This window comes from Nyctereutes procyonoides, unplaced genomic scaffold (assembly GCF_905146905.1).
Source record: "Nyctereutes procyonoides isolate TBG_1078 unplaced genomic scaffold, NYPRO_anot_genome, whole genome shotgun sequence".
Classification (NCBI taxonomy): domain Eukaryota; kingdom Metazoa; phylum Chordata; class Mammalia; order Carnivora; family Canidae; genus Nyctereutes; species Nyctereutes procyonoides.
Genome location: NW_026575126.1, coordinates 68,363,363 through 68,381,080, shown reverse-complemented (window position 1 = coordinate 68,381,080; position 17,718 = coordinate 68,363,363). Strand labels below are relative to the sequence as shown.

Below are 17,718 nucleotides of genomic sequence, written 5' to 3'. Positions count from 1 at the left end.
TGCCCTAAATAAGTTTTAGAAGTCTCAAAGGTTGCGGAAAGTTTGTTAAATGGGAAGAAATTATTAAACAAATCTTTAGTGACCATTGACTTAGTAGAAGGGCTTTTGCCAGATGCTCAATAGATATTTGTTCCCAGTGCAGTGCTTCCTGCAAGGCTGAAGGCGGCATCTAGCTACCTGTAGTATTTCCAGCCCTTATATTCCAATCTCCTTTTCGGTGTAAATGTGGTATGGGAAAATTTGGTAGGGAAACCACTCCTTCAGGGGAATTCACATGATTAACACCTACTATATTCTCCTAAGCTGTGCTGAATAGAATTGGATTGATGGAAGATAGTCAGATAGCCTTGTCAACTGTAAGTTGCTTCTACCAGTTCTGTCTTTACATGTATCTAAAGCGTGAGTATCTCAAAAAACAGATTTCTTGATATGGTGGTTTTTTTAGAAAAAAAAATGTAGTTAACACTAAAAAAGATTAGGAATCCATTTGCTATTATGAAGAAATGATGCAATTACATGGAAATCTTTCCCCCCTGTATTTTCCCCAAAGAGACAGAAGGAAAAAATATAATTATGTTTCTTAGCTTAGGACTGGCCTACAAAGCCAACCAGCTGGAATCTTTCCTCCAGCTTCCAAAACTATATTTTTTTTCTGGGTCCAGCACTCTATTTTATTTCTTTAGAATATCAGTTGCGGGCAGCCGGGGTGGCTCAGCGGTTTAGCACCTCCTTCAGCCCAGGGCGTGATCGTGGAGACCCAGGGTCGAGTCCCACATCGACCTGCATGTGGGATCCCTGCATGGAGCCTACTTCTCCCTCTGCCGTGTCTCTCTCTCTCTCTCATAAATAAATAAAATCTTTAAAAAAAATAAGAGTAATAAAAGAATATCAGTTGCAAAGCTGTTCTGATTTTTAAAAAACATCAACTCTTACTTTTCTCTTTGAAGACAAAATGATGCATTAAATTCAGTAAGACACCTTGCAAATTCGACACATGACATTTATGGTTTGGAAAAGTCATGTATTACTGAAATAAATTTTTGACTGAGAAATACAAAATTAATTTAAACTGGATCTGTCCAGTGGTTGAATTTTTTGGTATATTTTTTATTGGAGTTCGATTTGCCAACATATAGTATAACACCCAGTGCTTGTCCCGTCAAGTGCCCCCCTCAGTGTTTGTCACCCAGTCACCCCAACCCCCCTGCCCAATTCTCCTTCCACTACCCCTTGTTTGTTTCCCAGAGTTAGGGGTCTCTCATGTTCTGTCACCTTCTTTGATATTTCCCACTCATTTTCTCTCCTTTCCCCTATAATCCCTTTCACTATTTCTTATATTCCCTGAATGAATGAAACTATATAATACTTGTCCTCCGATTGACTTACTTCACTCAGCATTACCCTCCAGTTTTATCCACGTTGAAGCAAAAGGTGGGTATTTGTCGTTTCTAATGGCTGAGTAATATTCCATCATATATATATATATATATCACATCTTCTTTATCCATTCATCTTTCGGTGGACACCGAGGTTCCTTCCACAGTTTGGCTATTGTGGACATTGCTGCTATAAACATTGGGGTGCGGGTGTCTTGGTTTTTCACTGCATCCGTATCTTTGGGGTAAATCCCCAGTAATGCAGTTACTGAGTCGTAGGAGTCGTAGGGTAGTTCTATTTTTAACTCTGAGGAATCTCCACACAGTTTTCCAGAGTGCCTATACCAGTTCACATTCCCACCAAGAGTGCAAGAGGGTTCAGATGTCTCCAAAATCATTTCACAATAAAAACTCATAGACTAAGAACAGAGGAACACTTCAACTTAATAAAGAGCATCAAAAAATTTTACGCCTAATGACGAAATCACCTCAGTGACAAAAGACTGACGTGATATTACCAAGATTATGAGACAGGTCACTCATCCTCTGTCACTCCACAAAGAACAACAATTAGACAGCTAACTACAAGCAAAAATAGGCCTAAGAGCTATGAGCCCATTTAAGAAGCTTCAACAACACAGTGATCAAAATCCTGAAGATATAGCAGCAGTGTCCACAATAGCCAAACTGTGAAAGGAGCCTCGGTGTCCATCGAAAGATGGATGAATGGATAAAGAAGATGTGGTGTATATATATACAATGGAATATCACTCAGCCATTAGAAATGACAAATACCCACCACTTGCTTCAACGTGGATAGAACTGGAGGGTATTATGCTAAGTGAAGTAAGTAAATTGGAGAAGGACAAACATTATATGGTCTCATTCATTTGGGGAATATAAAAAAATAATGAAAGGGAATAAAGGGGAAAAGAGAGAAAATGAGTGGGAAATATCAGTGAGGGTGACAGAACATGAGAGACTCCTAACTCTGGGAAGCGAACAAGGGGTAGTGAAAAGGGAGGTGGGCAGGGGGATGGGGTGATGAGCACTGAGGGGGCACTTGACAGGATGAGCACTGGGTGTTTTGCAATATGTTGACAAATCGAACTCCAATAAAAAAAGTATCCAAAGAATCCTGAAGATAACTGTACAAAAAAAGTAGAGAAAATAGCTTCATTTTGCCTGCATCACTCCATGACCCAGGCCAGCACTGCTCAGCATCAAGAGGATACTCCTTGACCTGAGATACTTCCCAGTCCTGGGGAACAGCAGAGAGACCATTAGACTCATCCCTTCGGGGCATGATACAAGTGACCTGCTTTAGTTTCAAACCTCCAGAGATCGGCAGAGCTGACACATCTAGACATGGCTAGGATCAAAGAAGACCAAGACTACCAGTATTAGCCACGTGGCATGAGTGACCATGATTCTCTGAGTCCTTTTCTGCAGAGGACCCTAGCAGCCTTAACTGCTTGAGAACCAACAGCCAGCCCAGCGCTGTGTACCCTCTAAGATGTTGTTGCTGATATTCCCACAGGTTTTCACATTTGCAGACTCCAGCTGCCCCAGACTCTTGCTTAGTTCCATCTACTCTCCCTTGAGTTACCTCAGCAGAGCCACCACCTATACCCTGAGCCTCAGAATCTCACCAAGGGAGCCTTGGCATATGTACAACATCATCCCAGGCCCAGTAGCTTTCAGGTACCTGAGGCCATGCCTGACGCCTGTCACTACACTGAACTGGCACATGAGACCACAGCTAAACCCTGAATTTTATATCTACAAACTGCCAGTCCAAACTCCAGTCATGAGCCCCCACTGCTGAGCATACAGTAGTGGCTAACCATAAAGCAACATGAGTACACACAGACAGCCCAGGCACTCAGAGTTACCTGGGTCCCACAGTTGGTCACAGTCCCCGCTGCTCACCACAGCCCTGTTGGGGTATGTGCTTGCTTTCAGCCCCACAGCTGAGTGTGTGCATTGCATCAACTCTTTTTTTAAAAAGATTTTATTTATTTATTCATGAGAGACACACACAAAGAGAGAGAGAGAGGGAGGGAGAGAGAGAGAGGCAGAGACACAGGCAGAGGGAGAAGCAGGCTCCATGCAGGGAGCCCGACGAGGGACTTGATCCCAGGTCTCCAGGATCACATCCAGGGCTGAGGGTGGCACTAAACCATTGAGCCACCAGGGCTGCCCTATTGTACCAACTCTTGCCACTCTTCTCCTTCCCTGGTCCCATGGCCCTGGATCTGGTGGTGCTGCTGAAGGCCCTGCAGCTACTAAGAACCTTCCGCTGTATTTGCTGTTAAGGATCATGCAGTTGCTGATATTATGCCCCCCCCCAAATCCTGAACCAACCATGACCTCTTCGATTATTTCAAATTATCCAGTCCAAGTGGCGGGGTGGGGGTGGGAGGGAAGGAAAGAACTTGGGGGAAAAGCCTACAGGACTTATAGGATACCATAAAGTGAAACAATATTCACATTATGGGAGCCCTAATAGAAGAAAGAAGTGGGCAGAATGCTGACTTAAAGGAACAATGGCTGAAAACTTCTCAAATCTAGGGAAATATATGGAAATCTTGGGATATGAAGTTTAGAGTTCCCTATCAGATTTAATCCCCAAAATACTTCATCAAGACATTGTAATAAAACTAAAATAAAAAACTAAAGACTAAGAAAAAATCTTGAAAGCAGTATGAGGAAAGGAGCTCATCACCTACGAGGTAACACCAGGAGGCTATCTGTGGATTCCTCCACAGAAATCTTGAAAGCCAGAAGAGAGTGAGTGATTTATTCAAAGTACTTTAAAAAATATCAATCAAGAATACATTACCTTTAAACAAAAAATTTTAAAAAGGAAACCCTTACCCAGAAAAACAGAGCTTTCAGAATTGAGAGATATTTCCAGACAAACAAATGTAGAAAGAACTCATCATAGGGATGCCTGGATGGCTCAGCAGTTCAGTGACTGCCTTTCACCCAGGGCATGATCCTGGTGTCCTGGGATTGAGTCCCACATCGGGTCCCTGCATGGAGCCTGCTTCTCCCTCTGCCTGCGTCTCTGCCTCTCTCTCTCTCTCTCTCTATCTCTCTCTCTCTCTCTCTCTCTGTCTCCCATGAATAAATAAATAAAATCTTTTAAAAATATATAAATAAAAAAAGAATTCATCATGACTAAACCTGCCTTACGAGAAATACTAAAGGGAATTCTTCAAGCAAAAAAAAAAAAAAAAAAAGGACACTTGCTAGTAACATGAAATCACATTAAAGTATAAATCTCACTAGTAAATATAAATATATAGTCAAATTCAGAACACAGTGATATTGTATTAAGATATGCAAATCACTTATGACTAGTGCAAAGTTAAAAGACAAATAATTTTGAAAACTCTAGCTAAAATAATTTGTGCACAATATAAAAATATGTAAATTATGACAACAAATTATAAAACTGGTGGCGAAGGAGTAAAACCATTGAGATTTGAATGTAATCAAAGCTAAGTTCTTATTAGCTTAAGTAGATGGTTATATGTAAGATGTTTTATGTAAGCCTCCTGGTAACTGCAAAGCAAAAATTCTAGAGTAGATATGGAAAGGATAAAGAGAAAACAATCAAAGCATGTCATTATTTTTTTTAAAAACCATGAAATTACAAGAGAAGATAGAAAGAAGGGACAATTGATCTATGAAACACCTGGATTAATGAAATGACAATAGTAAATACTTACCTACCAATAACTACTTTAAATGTAAGTGGACAGATGAGTGGATAAAGAAAATGAAATATTACTCAGGCTTAAAAAGGAAGGAAATCTTGCCATTTCCAAACATGGATGAACCCGAATAACATGGACAACAGGCTAGGAGCACTAAACCAGACACAGAAGGACAGGTATTCCATGATCTCACTTATAAGTGGAATCTAGAAAAATAAAGTCAAGCTCAGTACCAGAGGGTAGAATGGTAATTATCACAGACTGGAAGGAGGGCAAAGGACAGATAGAAATCAAGCAGTACAAACTTTTAGTCATAAGATGAATAGGTTCTGGAAACTGAATATGTTGCATGGTGATATTAATCACTAATAACGTGCTGTATGCTTGAATTTGCTTTAAAAGCAGATCTTAGGGGCACCAGGGTGGCTCAGTGGTTGAGCGTCTGCCTTTGACTCAGGCATGATCCCAGGGTCCTGGGATTGAGTCCCACATCAGGTTTCCCATGACTATGCCTCTGCCTCTCTCTGTGTCTCTCATGAATAAATGAATAAAATGTTTTTAAAAAATAAAATAAAAGTAGATCTTACATGTTCTTACCACACACAAGACACACATATACAAAATAAATCTGAGTGGTGATTGATCTATTAATTCATTTGTCACAATCACTTTACAATGTATACATAAATAAAAACATCATGCTTAAATATATACAGTTTCCATTATAAAAATATATATTAAAATGTTTAAATGGTCTCAGAACAAAAAAAAAGTCCACTCCCACCACTCCTATTTTTAACATCATACTAGAATCCTAGCTAATGCAATAAGACAAAACAAAGAAATAAAAGGCATACAGATTAGAAAGATAAATATTGGAGTGTTCCTATTTCAGGTGACATAATTGTCAATGTAGAAAATCTTGAGGAATATGAAAAAGAACTTGGGATGTGTATTTAACAAAATATATGTGGTTTTCCTGTGCTGAGAACTAAATGTTGGTGAAAAGAATCAAAGAAAACCTAAATAAACACATATTGTGTTTGTGCATTGAAAGACATGACATAGTAAAGACATAGATTTTGCACAAATGATTGGTAGGTCGAAATCATGTCTTACAAAATCCTGGCAAATATCATATAAACACAGATAGGCTAATTCTAAATTTGGAAAGGCAAAGGAGCTAGAATACCTAAAACAATTCCAACAAAAATAAAATGGGAGAAATCACTGTTCATGATGTTGAGACTTACTATATAGCTACGGTAATCCAGAGACGGTGGCACCAGTAGAAGGACAGATACAGAGATCAATGAACAGAAGAGAATGAAAAATAGGTACACACACACGTAGGCCCAACTCAGTTTTGATACTGGTAGAAAAACAATTCAATGGAGGAGGTACAGCCTTTTCACAAATGGTGCTGGAGCACTTAGACATCCATAGGCCAAAACCAAAGACCTTTGACCTAAACTTCACATCTCTCATTAACACTAAAAATTGACACAAAATGTTAAATGTGAAGCATAAGAAGATATGAGTTTACATTATAAATATAAAACGTAAAACTATATACTTAAATGTAACACATTTGCTTGGAGAAAATCCTTGAGACTTATGGCTAGGTGAAGATTTTTCAAACTTGATGCTTAAGTCACAATCCATAAAAGGAAAAAAAGGATAAAGTAGCCTTATCAAAATAATTTACGAAGTGTTTGCTCTGCTGAAGACTCTGAGTCCATGAAAAGACAAGTTACACACCATGCCTATTAAAGAATAGGAAGAAGGAGAGTTCCAGGGGTGGAACAGCTCTGTAACATCCTTGGAGTGGTGGATTCAAAAGTCTACATGTAAGATAAATGTTCAGATAGCAGCACAGACACACACACACACACACACACACACACACATACACAAATGAGTACATATAAAACTATTGACAACTGAGTAAGCTCTGTGGCTAGAACCAATGTCAATTTTGACTTGGACCTTGTACTATAGTTATGCAGGATCTTACCTTAGAGGAAACAGCTTGAAGGTTACATGGGACATCCTGTGACAACTTCTTGTGAATCTGTTCTTATTTCAAAATAAAAGTTTTATGAATAACTATGTAAATTTAAAATAAACCCATGCCTACCCGCCGGTTTGTGAAGACAGAATAACATTCTTTCACTAGTACTGTTTTGATCATGTCCGGATCTGTGATAGCCAGCACAGGCTGTCGCCCATCATAAAACCTGTGTTGGGAAAACAGATGTGATTATACTTAACATGTTAGTTTTTGCAGCTGCAGCCATGCCTAGCAGTCCAGACTTTTATCCTCATGGTACCTAATCCATTCTCTGAGATTAGGGTTAGAAATAACATTAGAACATTTATTGAGTATACATGCGTACGTGGGTAGTTCCTGGACCATTCTCCACGGTTTTTTCTATGTTTAAAATATCTCAAATATTTTAGAATTATGTCAAGCATTTCAAATAATTTATCAAATATTATTAAAGAGGAAGTTAGGTTGGTAAATAACTGAAGGCAAGTAAATCATCTAGGAACAGAAAAAAAAAAGGAGAATCCACCTACCCAGTCACTAAAAATTATAATGTTGAAGATATATAAAACACATGAAAGGCATGTGATAGAATATTGGATGAAAATTGTGCACACACTAATCACACATATGGAAGAGGTGTCTACAAATGAAAAGACTTAGAATGCTCAAAAAGCGATGGCAATATTATACATTATATCCTTGCCCTATTTTCTAAAATATGCTTTCTAGTTACATTTGAAAGGAAATATTATTTTAAATCTTAAGAGAGGTCCTTGAGAGCATTAAATCAGAAAAATTTGATACAAAAATAGAATTTAAAAATACAGAAAAACATATATAACTCATTTTAGATATATTTCTTTTTTATTGCTTATATTTTTTCATATATGTGGGTTCCAAGTGGAAGTTCCTTGGGCTTCATGTAGGTGACAACCCATAGCATTAGGGCAAGCCAACTTTTGGATATGTCTCACACAAAGCTGACTGTATGTGATCTGTCCAAATCCTGTCTGACTTCCTGTCTGTCAGTATGATCTACCTGTTAATAGGAATCTGTCACCAGCATGAGGTTATTATAAGCTTAGTTACACCATAAATTAAATTTATTTTGTTTCCACTATAAATCATTTGCATTTATTGAAACATAGTGAAAGATTTTCCACAAGTCTCCTGCTATTTCTTTGACATCACAGAGGAATCTCAAATGTTTTGTGATCACATCTAAAATGGATGAGATCGCTACACTAAATGCTACTATCTCAAATGGCATTCTAAAATTCAGAAGGTTTCAGCGGGTGAAGACAGCATTTAGTGTTGATGCAGTGATAGAAATTACTGAGGGGGCACTTATGTCAGCTCTTCCAGCAGCCTGATCATAAGTCTTGGATGATTCCCCTTGTCTCATCATGTTCATTCAAAACATGCGGATGGACAAGGAACAGTGGTTTTGACTTAACTCTGTTATATTCATCCTAATATTGTTTCCACTACCAGTTAAATTCAGATTCTTGGGACCCAGCCCACATCCTTCAGATTTGGCATTCCTGGGGATGGAAACGAATCTGCATTTATTTTTACATTTTTTAATCTTTATTTTTACATTTTTTAATCTTTATTTTTACATTTTTTAATCTTCAATTTAAATTCAATTTGCCAACATATAGTATAACACCCAATACTCATCCCAACAAGTGCTCTCCTCATTGCCTATCACCATCCCCCCTCCACCTCCTCTTCCTCAACCCTTTACTTGTTTCCCAGAGTTAGGAGTCTCTCATGGTTTGTCTCCCTCTCTAATTTTTCCCACTCAGTTTCCCTCCTTTCCCTTATAATCCTTTCACTATTTCTTATATTCCATGTATGAGAAAAACTATATGATGATTGTCCTTCTCCGATTGGCTTATTTCACTCAGCACAATACCCTCCAGTTCCATCCACTGGAAGCATCCATTGAAGCAAATGGTGGGTATTTGTCTCTGAAACACTGGGACACCTGCACCCTGATGTTCATAGCAGCAATGTCAAAAATAGCCAAACTGTGGAAAGAGTCACGATGTACTTTGACAGATGTATGGATAAAGAAGAAGTGGTACATATATGCAATGGAATATTACTCAACAATCTGCATTTTTAACAAGCTCTCCTAGGAGGTCTTATCCACAGCCAAGATGAGAACCAAGTACTAAGGACAGAACTGGGGCTACAGATGTAAGACCGGATCCATCCAGAGCTGATAAGTACTGAATATAGGAAGGGGCAGTGGAGCTGAACCAGGGTGATTCAGAGATCTATCTTCTTTCAGCTCCATCATGTTGCTATGGGCCATGCCACTCAGAGCCATTCGATTTCTAAGGATGTGATCAGAGAAGATAAAGAGGTGCAGAGTGATACAACACTGGCTGTGATCATCACATCACCACGCTATACTCCCTAGGTCTGGTTCATACTTAGACCTGCACACCTGGTGACACATGGGATTTCAGGAAGGGAGACTCAGAAGCTTTACCACAGCAGGCTTCATTCCTAGTGGCTCTCAACAAACTGTCTACACCACGGGGGGCTCGTCACAACAAGCCTATCCAGTAGAAAGTTCCAGAATACTCACCCCCACATTCTTCCATACTTTCTAAAACATCTCTTGTCAAAAACAGAAAAACCCTGCAAGAAGAAACAAAACATATTACTCACCTAAATGTCCAAACCCTATGTGTAACAGGGACCAATACGACTTAGATTGCATGAAATATGGCTTACTACCTCCCACTGGCAGAGGGAAGCTCTGATTTATAGGCATCTTACAGGAAAGGAAAGAAAACAGAAGAGATCCTGGAAGAGAGAATATCAAGTCCCTCTTGAATTCTCTATGAGTATTGTAGATACTGGACATCTTACCCTGTCTCTGAGGACTGTGTAACCCCTGTCTGTCTGATGTGTTTGGCTTGTGTGTGTCTTTTCTCTAAATCTCAGAACCCTCTGAAATACTACCTCAGAGCCACATGGGAAAATGGGAGCTGAGGAAAGTGAGCATGGCCTGCACACGCTGAACACCCAGTTACCACTCTGTTCATTGATCAATATGAGCCCTATGAGATGTCAGTGGATTTAGGGTATTAAGACACCAGTGGCCTCTTTTAATCTAGCAGTTTTACAAATTCTAACACTATTGTTGTCTGAACAAATGAGAGATGAATGAATGAATGAATGAATGAATGAATGACAAGGTGGAATCCCGTTCCAGTCCACCATCTCAACATGGAAAGAGGGGATAATGCCACCACTCAACAAAGGGCAAAACAAACTAAAACACTTGATATGACTTTTCACTTCTATCACTTAAAACAAAACAAGACACTTCCTGTCCCTAAGTTTCAACTGTGATTTTGATGTTTTAACCATGAAAACAGGGTCCCCATAAATGTGGCTCTTGGGATATATGTACTAAGGAATTGATCTAGGGCAAGTGGAAAGGAAATTATTGCTCTTTTGGAAAGAAAAGGCCCAGGAAGTTCTGAGACAGTAATTGGGCAACGAGGGTCTCAGCAGGGAGAAGTGAGATCTGGGAAACAAGCCGCACATCTGTGGGAAAAGAACTCCACACCAGAAAGCAGCCTGCAGATGAGACTCTGCCTGCTGGCCTTCTGGACGTGAGCTCCTAACCTTCTATGCAGGGCCTGAGCCTTGGACGAGGCACCAAAGCTGAATTAGCCACAACAGCTCTACCAACATCAGTCTGTGTGTCTACTAGTACACTCCATTCAGTATATTAATTTCTTAATAAATTTGTCAAAGCATTTCTTTTCTAGTGATTTTGTATAAGTGGTTCTACCTTTGTATGAAAAACAACATATATACACACAACTCATTCAAAGGTTAAATTCTTTGGGTCAAGGTCAAGACAAGCACCATCTGCCCTTACCAAAACTCCCTCCCTCCTCAACTCACCCAGAAGTTACCTACAATGAAGGTAGAAAAGTAAAGCAGAGATCTCTGGTTCAACCTCTCAAATCCCAAGAGATGTCACCATTAGCAAAAGGAGAGTTAGGGCTTGGAAATAACTGCAGAGGCTGGCAATTCTTGCGAAAATTCAACTATGTGCAAATTCCCCAAAGGTGAATCTTGGGCTTCCCAATAATCTGACGTTCCAGAGCTATCCAGCAAAACAAAAGGCTACCCAGAGCTTGTACAGTGAACATAAAGGTCTGACTCTAGCCTACAGCTTAATGGACCACTAGCATGGACCCCCTTGATGCTTTTCTTCTCATACAGTATGATTATGCTCTCCTAGGAATCTGCACCTGCCAGAAACAAAAAGCCTCTTCACAATGCTAACAAGCTCGAATGTCAAGTTCCGTGTTGAATTAGCCAGAGAACTGGGCTGCCCACTGTAGCAAAACCTGAGGCTCAGAACAACAAACAATAGTGCCCTGGGGTAGAACCAGCCATGTACTGGGTGCAGCCTCTGACACCATTTCTGGGAAGTCTGAAACCTAAGCACTTCCTCATGAGGAGGAGCATCTTTATTATGAAACTAAGCTGTGATTTGCAACCACAAGAAGAAAAAGAGGGAGATCAAACACTTACATTACGGTAGCCCAGAGCAGTTCCCACAAAAGGCAGAGGTGTTGGCCCAGGAATTCCCAACTTCTTAAAAATCCCATGTGTGTAGGTCCCATACCTACAAAGTGAAAAGAAAGCCAGGTCACAGGGATGGTGGAATAGATGCTGGAGCTAGCCAGTCATTGACAGAGAACTGGGACAGGCAAGGGAGGGAGGTAACACGCAGGCAAGAAATAATGATAGCAATTTCAATGACAGTAATACATTTATTCATCATCTCCTTTCCCACCGTCACTATAAGACTCACGGAACATGATGATTAGCTAAGAGCAGCTGAAAGCTTCATAGTCACAATCCTAAAGTGAAGATTTGGTAAGTGTTTCAACACTTGAGTGTGGAAAAGGTTCCTAAAAGGTTTATGCCAACTTCTTCCAGGAATTTCACTCATGCTTATTTAATAAATGATTCTTCCATAACTTTCTCTAGAGTGGAAGAGAAAAAAATTCTTTCTGCTCCAATGATGATATTTTGCTTAATTATATTCACTCAGTGATAGAATGTTCATAAGAGCCTACTGTGAAAATGTTGATACAGCTTGCTCAAAGACTTCTGTGTTTTTCCTTCCTTGTAGGACCTATCACTGTGTGAGATCTGGTCCTTCTTAATTATCTCTTCACTGAGACACTTTGAGCAATGACACTCTTGTCATTTCTATACAATGAAAACTGTGTCCAAGGCTCCACTGACCTCATAGAAAAGTGAGATACTTTTAGCTCTACCCAAGTCTCTGTTGTCAGGCACTCTGGTTCTCTTGAGCTACAGAGAAGGGGGACTGACAAATATGTGCCCTAAATGATTCCATATAAAAGAATCGGTAAGGAAACAATCCACTTCCAGACCATCCTTCCCATCGTGGCATCAGGTCCTTCAATCTGTGATACTCACCTGCTCAGCACACTCCCAGGTACACTCATTTTCTTTTCAAGATGGTTACTCACATAGCAGTTAGTTTACTGAATCTGTGTGTCAACTATCTCAGAAACCCATTATGAATGGTGCTTCTTATGGCAGGTTTGCCTACAATCATCTTTCATGTGTTATGTGTGGAATCCCACAACGGGGGGTTCTAGATTAGGTGTTGCTGAGAAATGACAGCATGGAAGAAGAGAGGCTGAGGAAAGACATTGCCAGAAACCATTTTACCCATTAACCTGCTAGGCCTACAAGACTAACCCCATAAAGGCAAATTAAGAAAGTATGGAGGGAAAGGATGATGAGTAGAAATGGTTCAACAAGCCTATAGGTGATTTCAACTAACAGAGGGTTTTCCAAAGTCCTGATACCTCCAAGGACAGCAGAATACATGCTATACAACAAAAAATGAGTAATGATAAAATGTTTTTTAAAGATTTTATTTATTTATTCATTTTTTATAATAAATTTATTTTTTATTGGTGTTCAAGTTGCCAACATATAGATTAACACCCAGTGCTCAAGCCGTCAAGTGCCCCCCTCAGTGCCTGTCACCCATTCACCCCCACCCCCCGCCCTCCTCCCCTTCCACCACCCCTAGTTCATTTCCCAGAGTTAGGAGTCTTTCTGTTCTGTCTCCCTTTCTGATATTTCCCACACATTTCTTCTCCCTTCCCTTTCACTATTTTTTTAATAATAAATTTATTTTTTATTGGTGTTCAATTTACCAACATACAGAATAACACCCAGTGCTCATCCCGTCAAGTGCCCCCCTCAGTGCCCGTCACCCATTCGCCCCCACCCCCCGCCCTCCTCCCCTTCCACCACCCCAGTTCTGTCTCCCTTTCTGATATTTCCCACACATTTCTTCTCCCTTCCCTTATATCCCCTTTCACTATTATTTATATTCCCCAAATGAATGAGAACATACACTGTTTGTTCCTCTCCGATTGACTTACTTCACTCAGCATAATACCCTCCAGTTCCATCCACATTGAAGCAAATGGTGGGTATTTGTCGTTTCTAATGGCTGAGGAATATTCCATTGTATACATAAACCACATCTTCTTTATCCATTCATCTTTCGATGGACACCGAGGCTCCTCCCACAGTTTGGCTATTGTGGACATTGCTGCTAGAAACATCGGGGTGCAGGTGTCCCGGCGTTTCATTGCATCTGAATCTTTGGGGTAAATCCCCAACAGTGCAATTGCTGGGTCGTAGGGCAGGTCTATTTTTAACTCTTTGAGGAACCTCCACACAGTTTTCCAGAGTGGCTGCACCAGTTCACATTCCCACCAACAGTACAAGAGGGTTCCCTTTTCTCTGCATCCTCTCCAACATTTGTGGTTTCCTGCCTTGTTAATGTTCCCCATTCTCACTGGTGTGAGGTGGTATCTCATTGTGGTTTTGATTTGTATTTCCCTGATGGCAAGTGATGCAGAGCATTTTCCCATGTGCATGTTGGCCATGTCTATGTCTTCCTCTGTGAGATTTCTCTTCATGTCTTTTGCCCATTTCATGATTGGATTGTTTGTTTCTTTGGTGTTGAGTTTAAGAAATTCTTTATAGATCTTGGAAACTAGTCCTTTATCTGATACGTCATTTGCAAAAATCTTCTCCCATTCTGTAGGTTGTCTTTTAGTTTTGTTGACTGTATCCTTTGCTGTGCAAAACCTTCTTATCTTGATGAAGTCCCAATAGTTCATTTTTGCTTTTGTTTCTTTTGCCTTCGTGGATGTATCTTGCAAGAAGTTACTGTGGCTGAGTTCAAAAAGGGTGTTGCCTGTGTTCTCCTCTAGGATTTTGATGGACTCTTGTCTCACATTTAGATCTTTCATCCATTTTGAGTTTATCTTTGTGTATGGTGCAAGAGAGTGGTCTAGTTTCATTCCCTTTCACTGTTAATAAAATGTTATTTTTAATTGGAATGAAGACCTTCTCTCTTTTCTGGAGGTTAGCCTTTAAGGCAGTAGAAATTCCAGATATTCTGTACAAATCCAGCAACTCTTATATAATCAAATAAAACTTCAAAACTGCATTAAGGGATCAGCAGAGGCACCTCAGCTGGGCCCAGCTGGGTGTTTGGATCCTTCCTTCCTCCAGAACAGTTGGACACAGGAGCACCAACTGCCAGGAGCCGGGGTAGCCTCAGTCTCACCTCCATTCCTTCCTTGCCATCACCACCACAACAAATCAGTTTCTGTTTTGTTTCCTACATGAGCTCCCAGTTGAGGCAAAACTAGTGAGTGATGTGTCCCAAGGAAAGATCTTGTCTAGTGTCTAGACCCACATGGCTCCATATGTCATGGAGGATAGGCCAGGAAAATTTTTCTGATTCTTTCCAGCTTCCCTCTTCTTGGTAGATTAATATTGCTTTTGGTACAAATGAAGGGGTTAAAATAAAGCCACTCATTTTTATTGCCTTTACGTTGCATTGCATGCAGAGGGCACTGTCTACAGCTACTGAATCTTGGCTACACCAGTGTCTTCTAAGTCTACAGTGTTGTTTACCTGGTGATGACAGTATCCTGTGACAGCCCCACTGCCAGACAGACCACACACACTGTGACTTATGACTTACATGGTAACCCTGACAACTGGCTGCAAGCAGATGAGATGCTAACCCTGTGGTCCATTGATGACCACATCAATGATCCTGTGGGACCAGGATCAAGAAGAATCTCTGGGAGATCTGCTCTGAGGAAAGAATATTCTCCCGCTCCATCCCCAGTCCTACCTGGATGCCTCTCACATCAGTACTGGTTCAGTCTCACTACTCCCCTGTGCTGAGAGGTTAAAATAACCTCCCGGTCACATGTATTTAAAAATATATATGACCTATATCGCAGAACTATGTGTGTGTACACTAATTTCATATCCTCAACATCACTCTAGAAGATGTAGGTTATTTACACTCCTTTGTAGTAAAGGCTGAACCAATAGCCCTCTTGTATCCTTCAGAAAGAACCTGCTGGAAAGCGTCTTATGTCAGAAAAAATCTATAATTAAATAGAATGAGATTAAACCACATGAATTGGGCAGCACGAGTGGCTTAGCGGTTTAGCACCGCCTTCGGCCCAGAGCCTGATCCTGGAGACCCGGGATCAAGTCCCACATCGGGCTCCCTGCATGGAACCTGCTTCTCCCTCTGCCTGTGTCTCTGCCTCTGTGTGTGTGTGTCTGTCTCTCATGAATAAATAGATAAAATCTTTAAAAAAAAAATAAACCACATGAATTAATCTTAAATGTCATCACACAAAAAATGTGTTGCCATAGCACCTGGGAATCCTAACCTTTCTCTCAGGAAATGAAAATGAGGTTTTCATGTTCTATGTTCATGTCCTCATGATTTCCTATTGTTAAAGAAAGTGAAATTGAAACAGAGGTGAAACGTGACATGGACGGTCCATCCCTACCCACACTGTGAAACTCAGTCTTTCCCAAACTGCTCCATGATGCTGGTAATCCCACCACTGAAAGGAATTCCTATGCTAGATGTTTGGATTCCTCCTCCAGTACTGTAATATAAAGGCAAAAACATATTTAAAATCCAAATTGGCTTTCAGGGCTATGTCTTTGTGACAGCTGGCAGATTTCATATTGGGGGTAAAGAAATCTCTATACTGAGATTTCTGCCCTCCCAGAGACTAGAAGGAAAAGTTGAAATGAATAACATTTTTAGAAATCTGCCAAGTCTCCTCAGCTGTAAAGATGCTCATTTAGGGGTAAGGAGTTCTGTATATTATGGGGGGTAGGGGTGGGGAATGGTAAGTAGAAGGGCAGAAAAGAGGGAAGAGACCTTTGGGAAGAAGAAGATGAGACATCCTCAGCCCCCCTCCCCCAAAGACTGGTTGCACCAGGTGCCTTGTGTGTATGATGCCTGGTGGTGGAGAGGGGGGAGCAGGAGCCACATGAGTGACACAAGCCCAATTCTTCTATAATGTCTCTTATAACAGAGAGGAGAAGGTGAAGATAATAAGACAAAGACCTAAGTCACTCCCTCTACCTCCAGAATTGTCACAGCTTGGAAAAGGGATGAGGACCCTAGAGCACAGGGACCTGTTGATTTTACTGTGCCTCAGCCAAATTCTACTTAATTAATCTAGGTCCCAATATATAGGCAATCAGAAGATCATCCCTAGGAGGAAATATCACTCTACCTTCTAGCTACAGAAGTTAGAGTCCAGTGTGGGGAGCACTTTTTCAGCAGATTTGGTAAGGCCAATAATAACCTCTTATGTGTTCCTAGTATGTATGAAGCATTCAACACAAGCTACATCCCCTTTGTTAACACTTTTGATCTTCAAAACAGAAAAGGAAAACAGGGTAGAGGCTAATTAGCAATCCAAATCAAGGATACAGAGGCAATGAGCCTGGAAAGTTACTCACAGATAGAGGAGCACCAGGCTGATAGCCAGAAGAAGCCAGGTTTCTGTGGAAAAGCTTGGGATCAAGTCCATGACCACTTGTCCTCTGTGAATTCTCTGTACTTTCACTCAGCGGTGTGTGCTAGTCTTTGATGGCCTTTTGTGCAGAGCTTCATTCCCACTTGTGGGGATTCAGTGAGACTAGACTATATATATACAGAAAGGGGGCGGGGCTGGAGCTACAGCCACCAGAAGGGTGACATGTGCTCCACCAGCAGGCAACCCCCCAGCCATGAGCATTGGCAAAGTAAGGTAAACAATTCCATTTTGATCTCCTATGAGTTCATACTCTGTGGAAATCAATAAACAACTCAGTGTCATCAGTAATCTCAAAGGTTACAGAAACTCATTAAAATCACTGTCCTTAACCCTCTAACCTGTCCTTGTCACCATGGTTCCCTGCACCCCTAAATATTTGAAATCCTTCAAACAAGCTAGGTCTACACACCTTTACCCATGTACTTTCCTCTGCCTACAAATGCTCCTGTGCCCCCTACAAGGATCCTACTCATCCTCCCACCCGGTTCCAATGGAATCCCCTCTGTTAGAGTCCTTTGTCACCAACTTACTTGAACAGACATAAGCACTTCCTTCTCTGGGAA

The 17,718-nt window shown here is 40.7% G+C and overlaps 1 protein-coding gene across 1 annotated transcript in view; it reads right to left on the bottom strand.

Annotated features, from left to right (window-relative positions):
* LOC129519435 (cytochrome P450 3A12) overlaps nt 1–17,255 on the bottom strand; it is a 37,994-nt gene extending 20,739 nt beyond the window's left edge. Inside the window, exons 1-4 of the mRNA XM_055339939.1 lie at nt 17,079–17,255; nt 11,739–11,832; nt 9,763–9,815; nt 7,245–7,344 (exon numbers count right to left, since the gene is read on the bottom strand). Of these exons, the coding sequence (XP_055195914.1) occupies nt 7,245–7,344; nt 9,763–9,815; nt 11,739–11,832; nt 17,079–17,149 (318 nt within the window). The 5' untranslated portion in view covers nt 17,150–17,255. The remainder of the gene's footprint in view (nt 1–7,244; nt 7,345–9,762; nt 9,816–11,738; nt 11,833–17,078) is intronic.
* Nucleotides 17,256–17,718: the final 463 nt, after the last annotated feature.